Here is a 17,969-nt window from a genome sequence, read left to right as displayed (position 1 = left end):
CGGGAGTTGAACCCAGGGCATACGGTGTGATAGGCGGAGCACGCTACCATCACACCACGGTGGCCGCCATACCATAACGCTAACTCGATTACATTGATTTCCATCATGTAGGTGTGATCAGCTGTTTTATCTGGTTATGTCTTTATGGTTATAAATCACCATTAATTCGCCCTTAAAATTGGCTACTTTTACATGTCAAATGGCGCTGGTAATCATAGTGTATGATCATCCTCTTTGGTATGATGAGCTATTCCCCTACAAGACGGAGGTAACTACCCTACAAGAAACGCTGATAGTTTTACTAAACACTCACACTTGTAATTGACAATGCTGATCCTGCGATGACGTAAACATTAATACTCAAATTTATTTATGTTCCGTTGATCGCTCACGCATGTCCGCATGTTCCCAACGACAGCCTATAATCATGAAAAAGGACTCAAACTGGGAAAGCTTCGGACACCTGGTACAGAACAAAAGAACATACAGCAGATACCATTATGCATGTGAGACAGATACATAATTCTCAACGGAATTTTATGTATGCGAGAACAGTTTATCCGATTTAATCATGTTGTCACTACTGACTGTCATATGACAATCAAATGATTATCACGGTTGTTTTGTTATTTTTTAAATTCCGCCATTATCAACCGACGAAAACCATATAAAAAATAAGTTTAAAAAATGAAAAAGAGAGCATTTCAAAGCTTCATGCTAAAAGAAAATAATATTAAAAAATACCAAAAGCTGTCTGAATGTATGGGGCGCACTAAAAAAATTTATACGCGAAAAATAATAGTGGTTAGTGGTGATTCATTTTTAAATGTGTTTCCACATGAGGACAGCGCTCTTCTGTTGTTTTGTTATTTTCTGAATTTAAATTGAACATTCTTAACTCGAATTCGTATAAAACTATTTATTTTAAACAAATAAGAAACACGTATGCTTTTATCATGTACAAAATTAAAAACGTAATGAAATAAAGTAAATAAAAAGCAAAAAGCACTGTTTCATTTTTGGCGGAATATAACAAAGGTCATTTATGATAGTATAACAGTCAAACCTGATATCTACAGTAAACTATCATTTATGACACTTTTTGATAGTTAAGAGTGTCAGCACTGATCCAGGAAAAGGAATGAGAGTGAGCAGTACGGCTATATACTTAATCAGTAGGCGATGTTGGTGTATAAGAAGGAGACAAAAACTCACACGTACACAGTTGTTTACATCACATTTACGCAAGTCCCCTTAAGTTTGTGATAGAAAGTTTGTATGAGGCGCTGATCGTTAGTTGACATTGCTGACAATCAGATGATAGTCATATGATAGTCAGTATTCTTGTAGGGTAGTTCACCCACACATTCAAAGCTTTTTTCGCTCTCCACTAACTCAACGACGTTTCATGCTGTCATCGAAATAACAGTTCATTAATTATTCCGGGAAACTTTGAAACGGAGAAAAAATAGCTTTGTTTACAATGAAAAATATCTTGTGCTTTTAGTTGTGACATGTGACGAAAATTAAAAATTTTGTTGTAGAGAACACCTTTTTGCGTTGGCGGCCTTCGCCCAAAATAATATTAAGTTAATTTTAGTTGTGACATGTGACGGAAATTAAAAATTTTGTTGCAGAGACCATCTTTTTGCGTTGGCGGCCTTCGCCCAAAATAATATTAAGGGTAACGTTTTACAAGACGGTACACCACCTAATTTCAAAATATCAAATAATAATAAAAACGGATTATTATTATATTAAGTTGTATAGAATCGACGGGATGGCCTACAAGGTTTCATGTCAACTAAATCGCTCCCGATATGGTCGGACTAGTACCTTAATGGTTCCCGGAATGTACCCGATCTGCATCCGGCAAAGGACCAACAAAGTCGATAACGGGGAGGGTACTTATCGCTACAACAACAACATTATTTACCTTCTGATTTTCATTCATACGTATGTGCATTTTTAAATAATAAAAAAAATGTTATATTATTCTAATAGATAGCATCTCGGCCGGGTTGCGATTCAGCTCAGAATATGCCAAAATCAGAGGAAATCTACAACTAAATGCAGATTCACGTGTCATTTGCCAAGGATACAAGGAACTTTACAAGCAACATGCTTTGGAATACGGTACCAAACTGGTTGGATGTATTTCCCTAAAAAGGGTGGAACTACGCATCTTGGTTTGCCAGTATTTGCTTCGATAATTTATATTGATTCGTAGTGATTAAAAATTGCATTAGTAGATAATGTAATGTGAATTAAAATTGAATAGGTAGCCGGAGCAAAAAAGGCAACTGATCGGCATGTAACTGTTATTTACGTGGCGCCACCGGGAGCTGCTGCTGCTATCCCACAAGCATTAGAAGCAGAAATGGCTTTGATTTTTTGTATCACCAAAGGTGTGCCATAACATGATATGGTTCGCGTTAAGCACACTCTCTTAAGGCAAAAAAAAAAATTGCGTCTAGTCAGGCCGGATTGTCCAGGAATCATCGCACCAGAAAGGGTAAGTAAAGTTTGAAGTTCATGAGAAAACCAATTAATTTTTTTAATTAGCGTTTGGAGAGAAAAATACATATGAATGTATGCATAGAACTGCATAGAAGGGGAGGCATAAATTAATTATTATCAGTAGATTTCCAAGATTTTTGTCATTTTCCCTGCATCGCAGTTGTCATTACATTGCGTTAAGAGGGGACATCAACACCTTACTACCCACAGCCAGTTAAAATTTTTGTAAATTTTGCTCTTTTCATCACTGTTTCAAAACGTGGAAAGTTATATATCGAGCACTCCATGGAGAATGGTACATTTTAGCAGACTTTCGCATTGCCGGCATTATTAATATTCAATCCCTAGAAGGTTTAATGTAGTCATATCAATAGTTCCCGCGATGGTGGGGCTAGTACCACAATGGTGCTTGTTACCGGAACGTAGATTGATAGATAATTTATTGAGGATTGCACAGTGACTTGCACATCTCCTTCACAGCACCTCATCCTAGCCAACTTCCTTGATGAACCCCAGCAGTGTTCTTTGCTTGAGTGATTAAATGTGGTAATGCTCTGGCCATGGTGAGCCCATAAACTTAGCCCTACGTCTTGAAATTGCGCCGCAATATAGAAGGATATGGTCCACCGTCTGCTGATCCATCACAAAATCGGTATGTGTTGTTCGATATTATACCCAGCTTTTGCATGTGACTGTTCAGTCTACAGTGTCTTGTAAGAATAGCCGTTGGGGTTCTTAGGTTATCTTTTTGAGAGGCCTATTAATGCCCTATATCGAGTTGTGCTGTAACCCCCTTACAGTAACTTAGATTGACTCAGGCCTGGCATATTGCGCCAGTGTTCTCTCTTTTCCCTCCCTTCTGCTAATAAATGCCCCTGTGGGCCAACTGGCAGGAACGGCTCGGGATCGATGGGTCATGCAGTTGCTGCCTCTCTTTCCGTGTTGTCCGCCTGCTGTTGTTGTAGAAGCAGTGCTTCGCCCCATCCAATAGGTGCGACCGATCACAAATTGTCATCAATGTCCTCTAACGGGAGTCCAAAGAAACTTTCTGTTTCAACAGGGGTGGACCATAACGAGAGGAGTGTTAGAGGCGTTGGTTCCACAATACAGTTAAAGAGATGGTTGGTGACATGTGGGGACACATTACAAGCAGTACAATGTTTTGTATGTCGGGGTTGATTCTGGATAGGTAAGAGTTTAACCTGTTACGTTATCCAGCTCGAAGTTGAGCTAGAGTGACTACTCTCGTTTCCCTAGGGAGAGTGCGTTCCTCCTCTGCTAGTTTTGTTCTTTGAGTACAGGAATCACCGGCATAGAGGTCCGACGCCTGTTTTTGGAGTTCACTGAAGACATGCTTGTGTTTTTTAGCTTCATACGGCTGTGTTATCAGGTGCCGTATTTCCTCATAATGTAATGAGGCCGTGAACAACAAGAGCCACAAAAGATTTATAAAAGTTACGAGGACGCTGGATTTTGGAATCTAGCCCAGAGCAACCTGTCCGATGCAACCATCCCTTGCACGTGAAACACTGACAAGAGTATTTATTTTTTTAATTTAATTTATTTATTATTACGGCTGTTTAGGCCTAAAACTTAAACTACTAAGTACAATGCATTGTTATAATCACTTATTTCTATTGAATATGCTGTTGGAATGCCATGTGATTCCGATCAGCATATTTACTAGCGTGACAAAGGGACGAGTCTGGGAGCCACTCATTACGACGTTTCCAATCCTCCAGTGCTCCCAGCTTAAGGCAACAAAATTTGGAACTGATATTTTTCAATTATATGTGTATTTTAAGCTGTCGGAATGTATTAGTCTCCGATCAATGCAGCTAAACATGTTGTTGGATGTTGGAAATTGAAAATAACCCCTCAACTTTGTTTATTAAAGACGCTGTCGGAATGCATGAAGATTCCGATTAGCACAGCTCAACATATAATGGGAGGTTGAAAAGGACGTGTTTCCAATCCCCCCTGTTGCAACTTTTATTTGGCCTTATTTTCGTTATTTTTGTTACACATTATATAATTTTATTGTTATATTAATGATGTCGGAATGCGAGTGATTCCGATCAGCAACAGTAAATACCAGCTGGAAATACCGAATTCCAGCGAAATTAGTTGTTGGAACTATCTGGAGTTACAGGTGGCCACCGATTTTCTTTTCCTTAGGGCCGGATGCATTGTATTTTGCTGCTACCAATATTACCATTCCCTTTTCGCGCTCCAGTATCGGTATATCATGTAAAAAAATAAAAGAAAAAAAAACTTTATCTTATTGGAAGGGTTTTACAATGCTCCAATAAACTTTTTTTAAAAGTATTGAAGTTATTACTACTTTTTATGTGATTAGGAAGTTCATTGAAATATTTCAGGCCCTTATACATATATATGACCGTCCTAAAAAGATTCTTTTCCGACAAACGCAGCAAACCCATTTCTCAGTACTGGGGTCAGGAGAAGGACCCGGATTGGGGTCGATACCTTTTCGGAAGAGGAGAGTATGGCGCAGACCCGCTGCAAGGATCTGCTGGGAGGTTGACAATTTGTGGGAGAGACGCAACAAATTAAGCATTGAGTCCGCCTGCTCATTGCCCTCCACTCCCCTGTGGCCTAGGACCCAGGCCAACAGTACTACGTTGTGTGCTCCTAATTGATTCAGCTTTTCTACGCACTGAAGAACCAGTGCTGACTTTATTTCGAATGCCGCAAATGCCTTTAGTGGAACCTGACTGCCTGACTGAGTATGGCAATTGTTTCATTGGGGTATCAACGCTGAAGGTTCAGCTTAGCGCACTGAGCAAGATGGCCTTTATAGTAATGACGAAATTGATGCATGCCGAAAGGGAGCGCAGAGAAATGCGCATACGAAGTAGTGGCGACTAAATCGCCTTCCCCCCCTAACGTTATGCCTAACGGCGGTCCCACGGGGTGCGGACAAATGAACAGGATTAACCTGGTTTCATTGGGCCACTTGAGGGTAGTGCGCTGCCACAACGTCCAATAAAAAAAGACAAGTTCCGTCGTGCCTGGTGCTGTTGGGTGAGCGGCCAGACAGCAGGGTGCAACAAATGCACCTTTCAGGGGAAAATAAGATGTAGCAAACGAGTATATTCTGTATCATATGATCAACTTGGAGACAACCAAACGTTTATTTTCCTGTCCAAAACAGAACTGGTGCACGCACTGCTGCTAAAGAAGGATAGGCGTAGCCATATCAATTCGTTCCCGGGTTAGTCGGGGAAAGCAATTTTAGCATTAATTTGTCCTTTTCAATTTGAACATCCATTCAAGAACTTCGCATAATAGATTAAACAGTCATCTGTATTTATTTGTTATTATAGCACGTCTAATTAATTTACTTCGTAACATAAATCAATTGTCCCTTGTTATAATTTTATGTTCTCTATGAATGCAACAGCAAAGTATCTTTGGGTACCCATGCCAACGGAAGATGCATAGGCATGGTGGAGGTTCATTTGAAGTTACTTTACCAGGTCCTGATTCTAGTTATCTGAAATTTCTCTTGTGCCTTTTGCCTCTCAGAAAAGAGCTGTGTGTGAAGCCCTATTTATGGAACACTTTTCGGCTTATATTAAAAACTTTTAATCTATTCTTACTGATATGAGTTTCTTTTTCATTCTAGGTAATTTGATTTTGACGATGTGAGGATAGAAATATCCCAAATATTCCAGCTGTGGCTGTAAGAACATACATTTGCTCAAATTAGAAGAAAACTGCACGGTTGAGCACATCCAGTACCTAAGTTTTTTTACAAGGAGGAACACCACACTACTTTCACGGGGATGTAGCCACCGATCACGTTGTTGGAAGAGCTTATTTTAAATATGTTATTCATAAACACTGATTCTAATATTTTGTTTTGGTTTTTACTATAGAGTCAACCTGTTATATAAGCAATGTCAGCTATGCCTGTAACTTAAGCGCCTTCAGATGTAATAGTTACCGCGGACGCGGTCACAGGAGTAGTTCACTACGTGGGGATTACACTAATCAAGGACTTTCAATTTCGGAAGGTTTTCCAGCATCATAACAATACCAACAATATGTGCAATCACCCGAATAAATTGTACAACAAACGTTAACACCACATCATCAGCCAGCAACAACAACAATCGCAACAAGTTGAAACTTCTAAACAATTAATGACTAGTGAACCACCAACATATCCGCAATATGCGCAAACATCAACACCAACATATGTCGCCTACTTTGCAACACGGTGAAGATGGCCAAGGCCATTCTTATTCTAATACTGATAAAGGCGAACCATTGGCAAATTTAAAAACTCAAACAGACCACGAAAAATGTAGATGATGGTATTAATTCTAGTACGGATAGTAAAGAATTTAAACCTAGGAAAAAAGCTAAACTTGATAAAAACTTAACCGAAGAGTACAATGTTTCTAATTCTAATACTAAGGAAGATGAACCTTTGATAAATATGAAGCTTAAAACAGAGTTATCAAAAAATGACGATGATGATAATGATGTTGATGCAAAGTTCAATGTTGAAAATGATGAAAATTATGAAACAGAATATGAAAATAGTATGTGTGTGGATTATAACCTGAAGCAAAACTGTCATATCCGGTACGACCAGAATTAGATGTTAAGAAAAGAGCCTACATAAAGAGGCTCAGTATATTTATGGAAAATTTTTCATGAGACAATGCCCAATGTATGTATTTCAATTAAATTCACCACATTGTTGGAAAAAGCATCTGAACTTTATGCATCCGTGTAGAGAAACCAGAACATTTACAATTTAAATATAACGAACGTGGTGCAAAATGTAAATTTTGTGATATTCAAGCAGCTACACCAAGCTTCAAAAAATTATTGGACCATGAGATTTCTCATATGCCTAATAGTTATTATTTAAAATGTAAATTATGCGATTGGAAGACGAAAATACATTCAAGTATGAATTTTCATTTACGTGTACAACACGCTGAAACAATTGATGTAACAACGAAAAGTTTAGAATTGACTGTTTGTCCATATTGTAATCACAATGGTATTTACACAAACACTTAATACAGGAACATGAGAAATCAGTGGATGAAAGAACATCTTTTCTATGTTTAGAATGTGGTGAACAATTTAGAACAAATACAAGTTTACGTGTACATGTTTATGAAAAGCTTGCTCATTGTACACCACAAGATTTGAACGGAAAGATCTTGAGGGTATGGTTACACCTATGTGGCATCTACAAGCTATTTAAAATGACTAGTATGGAATGAATCCGGATATGGAAGAAAACGGAGGTGACGAAATGAATCACCATGCTTCTTTGGATTCTGGTGATACTCCTGACATGCTTCCTCATTTCGCTACGTCTGATGTTACTATACCTACCAAACTAATATGACTCTGCAAACTGATGAGCAACACTACCAGCGCAGGAAAAATAAGAACTTTAAAACAAGGTTTCGGAAAGGGAACGACTATGAATAGACGTTAATGTATTTATATAGTTTATAAATATAAAAATTCATATATGTAAAGTTCACTAGAGTAATAAGGAAATAATTTAAATTGTAAAAAAACATTGTATATATGAATAATTTATAATTAAATATTATCTGAACATAAAGGACGCATTTCATTCATAGAAAAAGCGATTTGACAGAAGGTAACCGATACGGGTAACGATAGGCCAGTTACCCGTGTTGTTATTGTTACATATGTTTTGGTTAGCGATAACGAAAACAAACCTAATGAAGTAACTTAAAAATGTAAATAATATCGAGCGAGATGGAATGTCGAAAACACAATAGGTAAGAACGAGAAAGCGAGTCACACGTACCCTATTTTGAGAGAGCGCATGCGTTACCTTTTTCCCGACAGCAATGTAAAAGTCATTAAGACGATAATTGGTGACCAAGTTATTGGTAACGATTAAGTAATCGATTAGGTAACGGGTACCTGTCTTGTAGGGTCGTCGCTCTCACGCAAATATTTTTAATAAACTCATCTTGTTGTTGTTGTTGTAGCAATGCTCGCCCTACCTAATAGCCGCGACCGATCACAAATTGTCATCAATATCCTCTAACGGGAGTCCAAGGAAACTTGCCGTTTCAACAGGGTGGAACATAAGGAAAGGGGTGTTAGAGGCGTTGGTTCCACATTACAATTAAAGAGATGGTTGGTGTCATGTGGGGACACATTGCAAGCGGGGCATACATTTTGTATGTCGGGGTTAATTCTGGATAGGTAAGAGTTTAACCTGTTACAGTATCCAGAACGAAGTTGAGCAAGAGTGACACGCGTTTCTCTGGGGAGTATGCGTTCCTCTTCCGCGAGTTCTTGATATTTTTCTTCAAGTACTGGATTCACCGGGCAATTCCCGAAATAAAGGTCCGACGCCTGTCTATGGAGTTCACCAAGGACCGGCTTGTGTTTTTTCGCTTCATACGGCTGGGTTCTCAGGTGCCGTATTTCTTCAAAATGCTTACGGAGATGACTCCTTAGGCCCCTAGGCGGTGCTGGTTCGTCAATGAGATGTCTGTTGGGATGCCCAGGTTTCTGGGTATTCAACAGAAACTGTTTGGTCAGCATCTCATTTCTCTCCCTGATGGGGAGTATTCTCGCCTCATTATCCAGATGGTGTTCTGGGGACATAAGAAGACAGCCCGTGGCGATTCTGAGAGCAGTATTTTGGCAGGCCTGTAGTTTCTTCCAGTGGGAAGTTTTTAGGCTTGGCGACCATATGGGTGACGCGTAGCACGTAATCGGCTGGCTAATTGCTTTGTATGTGGTCATGAGCGTTTCTTTATCTTTTCCCCAGGTACTGCCAGCAAGGGATTTGGGGATTTTATTACGGCTCTGAATTCTCGGAACAATTGCGGTTGCGTGCGCACCAAAATGTAGATCCTGATCAAACGTCACACCCAAGATTTTGGGGTGTAGGACAGTCGGTAGAGTAGTGCCATCGACGTGGATGTTCAATATGGTCGACATTTGGGGCGTCCATGTTGTAAATAAGGTCGCGGAAGATTTAGTCGGTGACAATGCCAGGTTTCGCGAGGCGAAAAAACTGGAGAGATCAGGGAGTTAGCCGTTTATTTTATTGCATAGCTCATCGATCTCTGGGCCTGGGCCTGTGGCCATTATTGTGCAGTCATCGGCGTAGGAAACGATTGTGACTCCTTCCGGTGGTGAAGGTAGCTTAGATATGTAGAAATTAAACAAAGGTGGGGATAGGACACCACCCTGTGGCACCCCTTGTTTAATTCTCCTTGGTTTTGATGTTTCGTTTCTGAATTGCACCGATGCCTGCCGACCACCCAGATAATTTGCGGTCCACCTTTTAAGACATGGGGGAAGGGTAGACCCTTCCAGGTCGTGCAGTAATGAGCCATGGTTGACCGTATCAAAGGCTTTTGATAGGTCTAGCGCTACGAGTACTGTTCTATGGTGGGGGTATTGATTCAAACCGCAATTTATCTGGGTGCTAATGACATTTAGCGCGGAGGTATTGCTATGGAGTTTTCTGAAGCCATGCTGATGAGGGGCTACCTGCAAATGTGCTTGGAAATAAGGGAGCAAAATGGCTTCAAGCGTCTTTGCCACTGGCGATAGGAGAGATATCGGACGATATGACTCACCTACGTTAGCTGGTTTCCCAGGCTTTAGTAGCGGGACCACCTTGGCCATTTTCCATTTCTCGGGTATGGCAAAGGTGGAGAGAGACAGGTTGAAGACATGCGCTAAATATTTGAAACCCTATTTCCCTAGGTTTTTAAGCATCGGCATGGCTATGCCGTCTGGGCCCACTGCTTTGGATGGTTTAGCGCGACCAATGGCGTCCTCAACCTCTCTAGCGGTGATGGTGATTGGTGACGCGCTGAATTTGTGTTTATGTGCTTGTCTCGCGCATTTTTCGCATCCAACAGCACCTTATCGCCAAAGGCGATGGAAACTTTGTCTTTGTGCTTAGTCGGATTCGATAGGGACTTTACGGTGGACCAAAGTTTACCTACACCGGTAGAGAGGTTACAACCTCTTAGGTGCTCTTCCCATTTCGCCCGCTTGTGTTCGTCCACAAGCAATCTGATGCATTGGTTTATATCCCTTATTTGGGGGTCGTCTGGATCAAGCTGTCTTATAAGGTCGCGTTCCCTCGCTAAGCTCGCGGCCTCCGCCGGGAAGTGGGGCCGGATTTCGGGAATTCTCCCGGCGGGAATGAAATGTGCCGAGGCGGATTCAATGACCTTACGGAAGGCACGCTCCCCTTGGCGGGCATCAGTCGGGATAGGGAAGGCAGCAAAGCTGCTGTCTGTTGCAGATTTATATTCTTCCCACTTTCCTTTTTTGAAGTTTATGAAAGTGCGTTTTTCGGTGACGATGAAGTCGGCGGTACGCTCCAACGAAATAAGTATGGGCAGGTGGTCGGATGCCAATGTTACCATCGGCTGCCAGTTGACGCAGTTTACGAGTTCTGCGCTCACGATTGAGATATCTGGCGAGCTATGACAGCTTCCTACCACACGTGTGGGGCGTCCCCGTTTATTGTGCAGAACGTCGTTTCTTCTATTTGATACGCCAACATCTCACCCCTACTGCCCGCCCGCAAGTTTGAATGCCATAGGTCGTGATGGGCATTGAAATCGCCTAAGGTAATGCGATTGTTGCCAGTGAGTAAGGCCTTGATTTTAGGGCGGTATCCACTGGGGCAACAGGTGACAGGAGAGATGTAGATGTTGATGATTTCTAGATTTGCATCGCCTGACCGGACAGATAGGCCTTGACGTTCTAAGACATTGTCCCTGCGGTCGATGCCAGGATCAAATATATGATATTGCACAGAGTGGTGTATAATAAACGCGAGGCCGCCTCCATTTCCGCTCTCGCGGTCCTTCCTGTGGACATTATACCCAGAGCAGGTCTGCAATGCAGATCTTGCTGTGAGTTTAGTCTCTTGAATCGCAGCAATGCGGATGTTGTGCCGCTTCATGAAATCGACTATCTCCGTAATCTTCCCAGTTAGTCCATTACAGTTTAACTGCAGAATTCTGAAGTGCATGAGGGGTGACGCCGCCACTCTAGGGGTAAGTGACGGGTGACCACGCCTAGGTTTTGGAAGGCCAGGACGCAATTGCTGTTGTGGCCTTGGGACTGGGCGCCCTTGGGCAAGTATTGGGGTACCCGGATGATTTGGGTTTGCGACCTGGCAACATGGCGCGATGAAACCCGTCGAGGGGTTGCCGTCGCGGAGACCAGAACACCTAGGAAAGTGGCACCACCCAAGGCAGGAGCTGCATTGAGTGGATGTCGCAAACCTATATATTCTGTGCTGGCAGACGGTGCAAACGGAGGTAGGGACTAAGAGTCTGTTTCCCTGACCTGCACTATTGCTGCCAGAAAAGAGGGGGGGAGAAGAAGACGGGGGCAGGGGCTAATGCTCAGCATTGCTACCAGCTCTACTACGAAGGTAGTAGTTATGAGTGGTATCAGCTGTTTGAGTTGTTGGCGCCGTGGGGCGCGAGCAGCAGCGGGTACTTGTTGTGGCTTGCTGAGCAGCGAGGCTGCTGGAAGGTAGTGGGGAGGGGGGGGGGCTTAGGCGTAGACTACGGGACGCCCTTGGGCGTGAGCAGCAAGGAGCCACAAAAGATTTATAAAAGTTACGTGGACGTGGGGTTTTGGGATCAAGCCCAGAACAACCTGTCCGATGCAACCATCCCTTGCACGAAGCACGCTGAACAGAGTATGACCGTCCTAAAAAGATTCTTTTCTGGCAAATGCAGCAAAACCATTTCTCAGGACCGGGGTCAGGAGACGGACCCGGATTGGGTTCGATACCTTCCCGGAGTAAGAGAATATGTAGCAGTCCTGCTGCAAGGAGCTGCTGGGAGGATGACAATTTGTAGGAGGGACGAAACAAATTAAATGGGTCACACTGAAATGACCGTCCTTGGTCGGGAAAAATCCCGAGTCGCTCCGGTACATAGAACCGACTGCCTTGGGAAGCGAATAAACTCATCTGTCAGCGCACGATGCTGCATCAAAAATCGTATGTGTTGGGCCCTTCAGTTGTGTTTGTGATCTCGCACAATGGTGATGTCGTCACTGCTATATTGTAGAGTAAAGCGGCAGTTACTCACGAACGTACGTACAAAAAACATGTCAGCTGATACGACCTATCTTATGAGTGTGCAATGTAAACGAAAACTCACCGACGGTCAACGCACGTTCGTACGTAGGTCGGAACTTAGAAATCAAAACAATTTGATTTTTTTCGTAAGAACGGGTCAGCTGATCGCTCTCTCACAAGACAGAGTTGCCTGTTAAATATTTGGTGTGCTATGTTTGGACAAATTGCAGTTATTATACAAAAATGCCTAATGATTGTTTAAAATTTTGTTGAATTATCCTAAAATTATTATATAAAATTGGAGGTTACAAATAAATGAACTACAAATTCTTATTCAGTATTTGTTTCTGCCATTTGCACAATGAAAAATTGTAATTCCAAAAGTTAATGTTTGCATAAGCATGCATGCAAACTGGTCAGTGGCAACAGTGCTTTGCTGTAAACAATACACACACAAATATGTTATGTACATGTACACAGATACACATTGATTCCTACGGGCTTGAGCGTTCGGTTAAACGTACGTACGGCACAAGTCGGTGGGTAACTGCCGCTTAAACCCACTAATTTTCAACGTTACGGTAACCACATTTTGCAATACATATGTTGTCATAATTGTCATTAATTTAGTTAAGACTTCGTTTTTGTGTTTATAACATTTGTTTTAAGTGTAATTGTTTACTAACGCAGTGAAAATGGCAACTTATTGCAATCAGCATTGGCTGCTTTCTCACATACGAAACTCCTTCATTTCAACTGACGAATCGGGGATGTGTGAGACGGTGATGCTCAGTGACGACATGCCGAAACATTTTTTGCGTAAATATCAGGCAAATGATAAAAGCCAAAGCAGGCAGCAAAACAACAAATCCATTGGCAGTAAGCCGCAATCTCAACATACATTAGATTTGCCTCTACAGGAGGTGGACTTTGTGTGCTATCCGGGACTTGATCAAAGTGATGATGAAGATATGGATTTAACGACACAGTCATTCGAAATTCAAATGTTCCCAGAAATAGGAGCACATCGCTTTCGTTCAAATACTGCACAAAAGCTTGAAAAGATGGATTTAGCACGCAGAAAGGCAGCCAAAATAAAGAGTGTAAATTATGATGACGATGTTGTTCCACCAGAGCGAAGTGATTTTTTTGTAAAGAAAGCAATAAGTCATCCGGTGCTTCAGAATGGCAGTACCAATCAGGGAAGATTTGACAAAGGTGTTGATGTAACTGATGATGCAGGAGGTGATAGCGGTACCGCATCAACAATAAAAAGTAAACTCGCTCTACAATTAGCGAATAGTCCCAAACAAGCTCAAAATAAATTTATGGAATATGCACGATTTGATGGCACTTATATGACAGGAATACAAACGAAAAGCATACATGTCTTTCTAAGTATGCTGCCGGATAGAGATCGTAACTATCCAATAAAAATTTGCGTACTAGCCAGCGCAAAGATAATTGAGGTAAGTTGGAGCTTTGACATGTTTGCTAGGTGTGCTAATATTTCTCAACATATAATTAGGTAATTGGCCTTGTATGTTACAAAGCAACAATACAGTACCCCGAGATTCCGTTAAAATCAATTAGGCATTATGCTTTATACATGAAGGAAGATGGTATGGAAGACTTTCCACCACTTGATAACAGGGAACCTTGTTCCAAGTTTGGCTTTTCTCATCTAAAATTGGCGGAACGTAGGCCATTGGCTCAAGTAATACGCGTTGATTATGCCAACAATTTAGCAACAAAATCTATGACATCTGAAGATGACAAAGCGAGAGTGGCAGCGGCGGCTGTACGCTCTATACAAGAAATATATCCAAAAAATGGCGAAGGAGGTGATGAAGGCGACTCTAACTGTCTTACTATAAGTAACAATGATGATTATGAAGAACGTCTTATGACTCATAATGATATGTTGGAAGCACCTATGTATCGTACATATCGTCTAAACATAATCGAAAAACCTTTCTTTAAAACGGAAGTAACACTTGGGATTTCAGGTGATCGAATCGAAATTGACCAACATAAGAACGCCAAATTTTGGAGTAAACAAAAGGCTGTCACCTATACAATTGATGCCGTCGCATATTGTGAAATAATCGAGAAGCGCAATTTAAAGGCAACGCTTCGCATATGGCTTAAGTCTTCCTCTTCGTCGTCCACAATTAGCAGTAGAACGAACTCAGACTTAAAGTCAACCACACATAATACTGATACCGGGATTGGTGGTGGCGTACCAACTTCACATTCACCTAGTAATACAGATCATCACGTACATGTTTCATCACCCTTTGGTATTTTTTCAACTAGCTCAAGTTGTGTCGGTAATGCCTCAAATCATCATAATTCTCATATGCGTTTTAAGCATTACGACTTTGAAGCAGATTCTCACACTGCCGAACATATTCTTAATAAATTAAGTTGCATTTTAAAAATGAAATCCAGTGAGGTTCGGCGTGAATTCCTACAATCAAGGGAACGAAAACTGGAAAGAAGTCAAGCGAAGAAACATTTGAAGATGTAGTATCTACGTTTGTACTGGCACTATTTTCGTCAGATATGGATTCTTGTGTTATCGAAAGCAGCAAGCAGTACGAAATGAATTCGCAGTATAAGTCGGCAAATGTCCATTTTGAGTAATCATGTTACTTAAATTATTATTATTATTTTTAGTTATACAAAATAAGAAGAAAGGCTTTTTTTACTGGTACAACAACAATGATTTACTTAAATTTCAAGTTAACATTAAAAATGTGAAAGCATTGATCAATAATTTAATATTATTTAAATGCGTTATCCGCTATACGCGCAAATATGACACAATGGGGCATTCTATATTATTGCAGTAGGGGCGAACCAAAAATTATGTAACTCTCATTTTTTTGCTTTTTGGCACGTAAACCCCTTCCTGGCCAGCAAATTATTAATAAAAAAAAATTTGCTTCTAGTCGATTTATGTTCCAGATAGATATAAAAAGATACGGAATAGCGATATCTAACCTCATATGAGATCACGACAAGTTGCCAATCAAAAAAACAGGCGATCGCATTTAAATGGCATATCCCTAACCCTATTCCTTTAACTGTGCTTAAAGTGCTACTTACAACTAGGATTTTTCCGGAATGAATTATGCTACAAAACTATTCTCCGAAAAATTCCCTTAGGGCAGCTTAAGAAAAGAAAATTTTAGGTTTGAGTACGGAATGCTATAGAAAAAGTATCCAACAACCTTGCATTTTATTTACAGACCAAAATTTTACTTGATTTAAAAAAGAAGAAGTTAAGGTAACGTTTTACAAGACGATGCACCACCTAATTTTTATCAAAAATTATCAAAGGTGGTATCAAAAGACGCGTTTCGACCCCCGTTTTTAGAATCTGAAAGCGAAAATTTAAATTTTTATTTCTGTCAGAAGATATAAGCAAAAAATCGGTTCAAATTTTCATGTGGTTGTTGTTTCTTTGCCAGATTTGTTGTACACACACACACACTAATGCCGAAAGGTATTATAAGCGCATTTAGTTTTGATCCCCAAACCGGTGTCGGACCCACCCAGGGTAATTTTTTATAAGCGCGACCGAAGGCCGCCAACGCAGAAAGGTGTTCTATGCAAAAAAACTATGGATCGGGCCCCATATTTCGGACCCTCCCGGGGTCATTTTATGGTTATTTGTAAATTACTTTCGACAGAAATAAAATTTTTGACTTCCGCTTTCGGATTCTTAAAGCGGAGGTCGAGACTCGTATTTTGATACCACTGTTGATAATTTTTGATAAAAATTAGGTGGTGCACCGTCTTGTAAAACGTTACCGAAGTTAAAATATTATTGTGTTGTCGAGGAACAAAAGTTTGCAATTGGTTGGGTATTTTTCTATGTATATCATTCCTAACTCGAACCTCAAGATCTAAACTTCATTTATCTAGCGACCCTCAGTAAATTTTTTTCTGGAATATTTTTGTAGAATAATTTATTACGCAAACACAGAAATCCCGACAAGACACAATCCAGACATAGCAAAATCTCGACATAACGAAATCCCGACAACACAATATCCCGACAACTCAAAATCCCGACAGCACATAATCCACACAAATTTACTAAAATTTCGTTATTAAACAAATTTTAGTTGAAATTGTTAGAAGAATAATAGAAAATTATAAAATTATTATTCTTTCTAAATTTTATTCAGATTATGAAATTACAAGTCAACGTAAATGAGAAAATTAATTAAGAGAAAACTTAATGCAAATATATATATGTAGTAAATAATATAAGAAATATGACTTTATTGTAGACGCAAACGTATTGCTAAATTTTTTAAAAAATCTTCTTAGAATAATTATCTTTTTCAAAAAGTAATGTTGTTGTTGTTGTAGCAATGCTCGCCCCATCTAATAGCCGCGACCGATCACAAATTGTCATCAATATCCTCTAACGGGAGTCCAAGGAAACTTGCCGTTTCAACAGGGGTGGCCCATAAGGAAAGGGGTGTTAGAGGCGTTGGTTCCACATTACAATTAAAGAGATGGTTGGTGTCATGTGGGGACACATTGCAAGCAGGGCATACATTTTGTATGTCGGGGTTGATTCTGGATAGGTAAGAGTTTAACCTGTTACAGTATCCAGAACGAAGTTGAGCAAGAGTGACACGCGTTTCCTTGGGGAGTATGCGTTCCCCTTCTGCGAGTTCTGGATATTTTTCTTCAAGTACTGGATTCACCGGGCAATTCCCGACATAAAGGTCCGACGCCTGTCTATGGAGTTCACCAAGGACCTGCTTGTGTTTTTCCGCTTCATACGGCTGGGTTCTCAGGTGCCGTATTTCCTCAAAATGCTTACGGAGATGACTCCTTAGGCCCCGAGGCGGTGCTGGTTCGTCAATCAGATGTCTGTTGGGATGCCCAGGTTTCTGGGTATTCAACAGAAACTGTTTGGTCAGCATCTCATTTCTCTCCCTGATGGGTAGTATTCTCGCCTCATTATGCAGATGGTGTTCTGGGGACATAAGAAGACAGCCCGTGGCGATTCTGAGAGCAGTATTTTGGCAGGCCTGTAGTTTCTTCCAGTGGGTGGTTTTTAGGCTTGGCGACCATATGGGTGACGCGTAGCACGTAATCGGCTGGCTAATTGCTTTGTATGTGGTCAAGAGCGTTTCTTTATCTTTTCCCCATGTACTGCCAGCAAGGGATTTGAGGATTTTATTACGGCTCTGAATTCTTGGAACAATTGCGGTTGCGTGCGCACCAAAATGTAGATCCTGATCAAACGTCACACCCAAGATTTTGGGGTGTAGGACAGTCGGTAGCG

The 17,969-nt window shown here is 40.8% G+C and overlaps 1 protein-coding gene and 1 long non-coding RNA gene across 4 annotated transcripts; both read left to right on the top strand.

Moving 5' to 3' along the window:
- The first annotated feature begins 1,405 nt into the window (after positions 1–1,405).
- LOC137244488 (uncharacterized) lies at positions 1,406–8,143 on the top strand. 3 transcript variants are annotated; one of them, XR_010951037.1, is made up of 3 exons: positions 1,406–1,702; positions 1,771–2,515; positions 6,173–8,143. It is a non-coding gene; the product is annotated as an uncharacterized lncRNA (long non-coding RNA). The 3 variants fall into 3 exon arrangements; XR_010951035.1 differs by having other exon boundaries at positions 1,763–2,515; XR_010951036.1 differs by having other exon boundaries at positions 1,406–1,904; positions 2,005–2,515.
- A 5,080-nt stretch (positions 8,144–13,223) lies between these two features.
- Positions 13,224–17,739, top strand: Sin1 (SAPK-interacting protein 1). The gene is made up of 2 exons (XM_067777726.1): positions 13,224–14,118; positions 14,178–17,739. Exons 1-2 carry the CDS (start codon positions 13,345–13,347, stop codon positions 15,180–15,182), a joined length of 1,779 nt encoding a protein of 592 aa, XP_067633827.1. The 5' UTR covers positions 13,224–13,344; the 3' UTR covers positions 15,183–17,739.
- Positions 17,740–17,969: the final 230 nt, after the last annotated feature.

Source organism: Eurosta solidaginis, chromosome 3, assembly GCF_040869045.1.
Source record: "Eurosta solidaginis isolate ZX-2024a chromosome 3, ASM4086904v1, whole genome shotgun sequence".
In the NCBI taxonomy this organism is placed as follows: domain Eukaryota; kingdom Metazoa; phylum Arthropoda; class Insecta; order Diptera; family Tephritidae; genus Eurosta; species Eurosta solidaginis.
The sequence above is the reverse complement of the archived record's forward strand: the minus strand, read 5'-3'. Positions and strand labels throughout refer to the sequence as shown.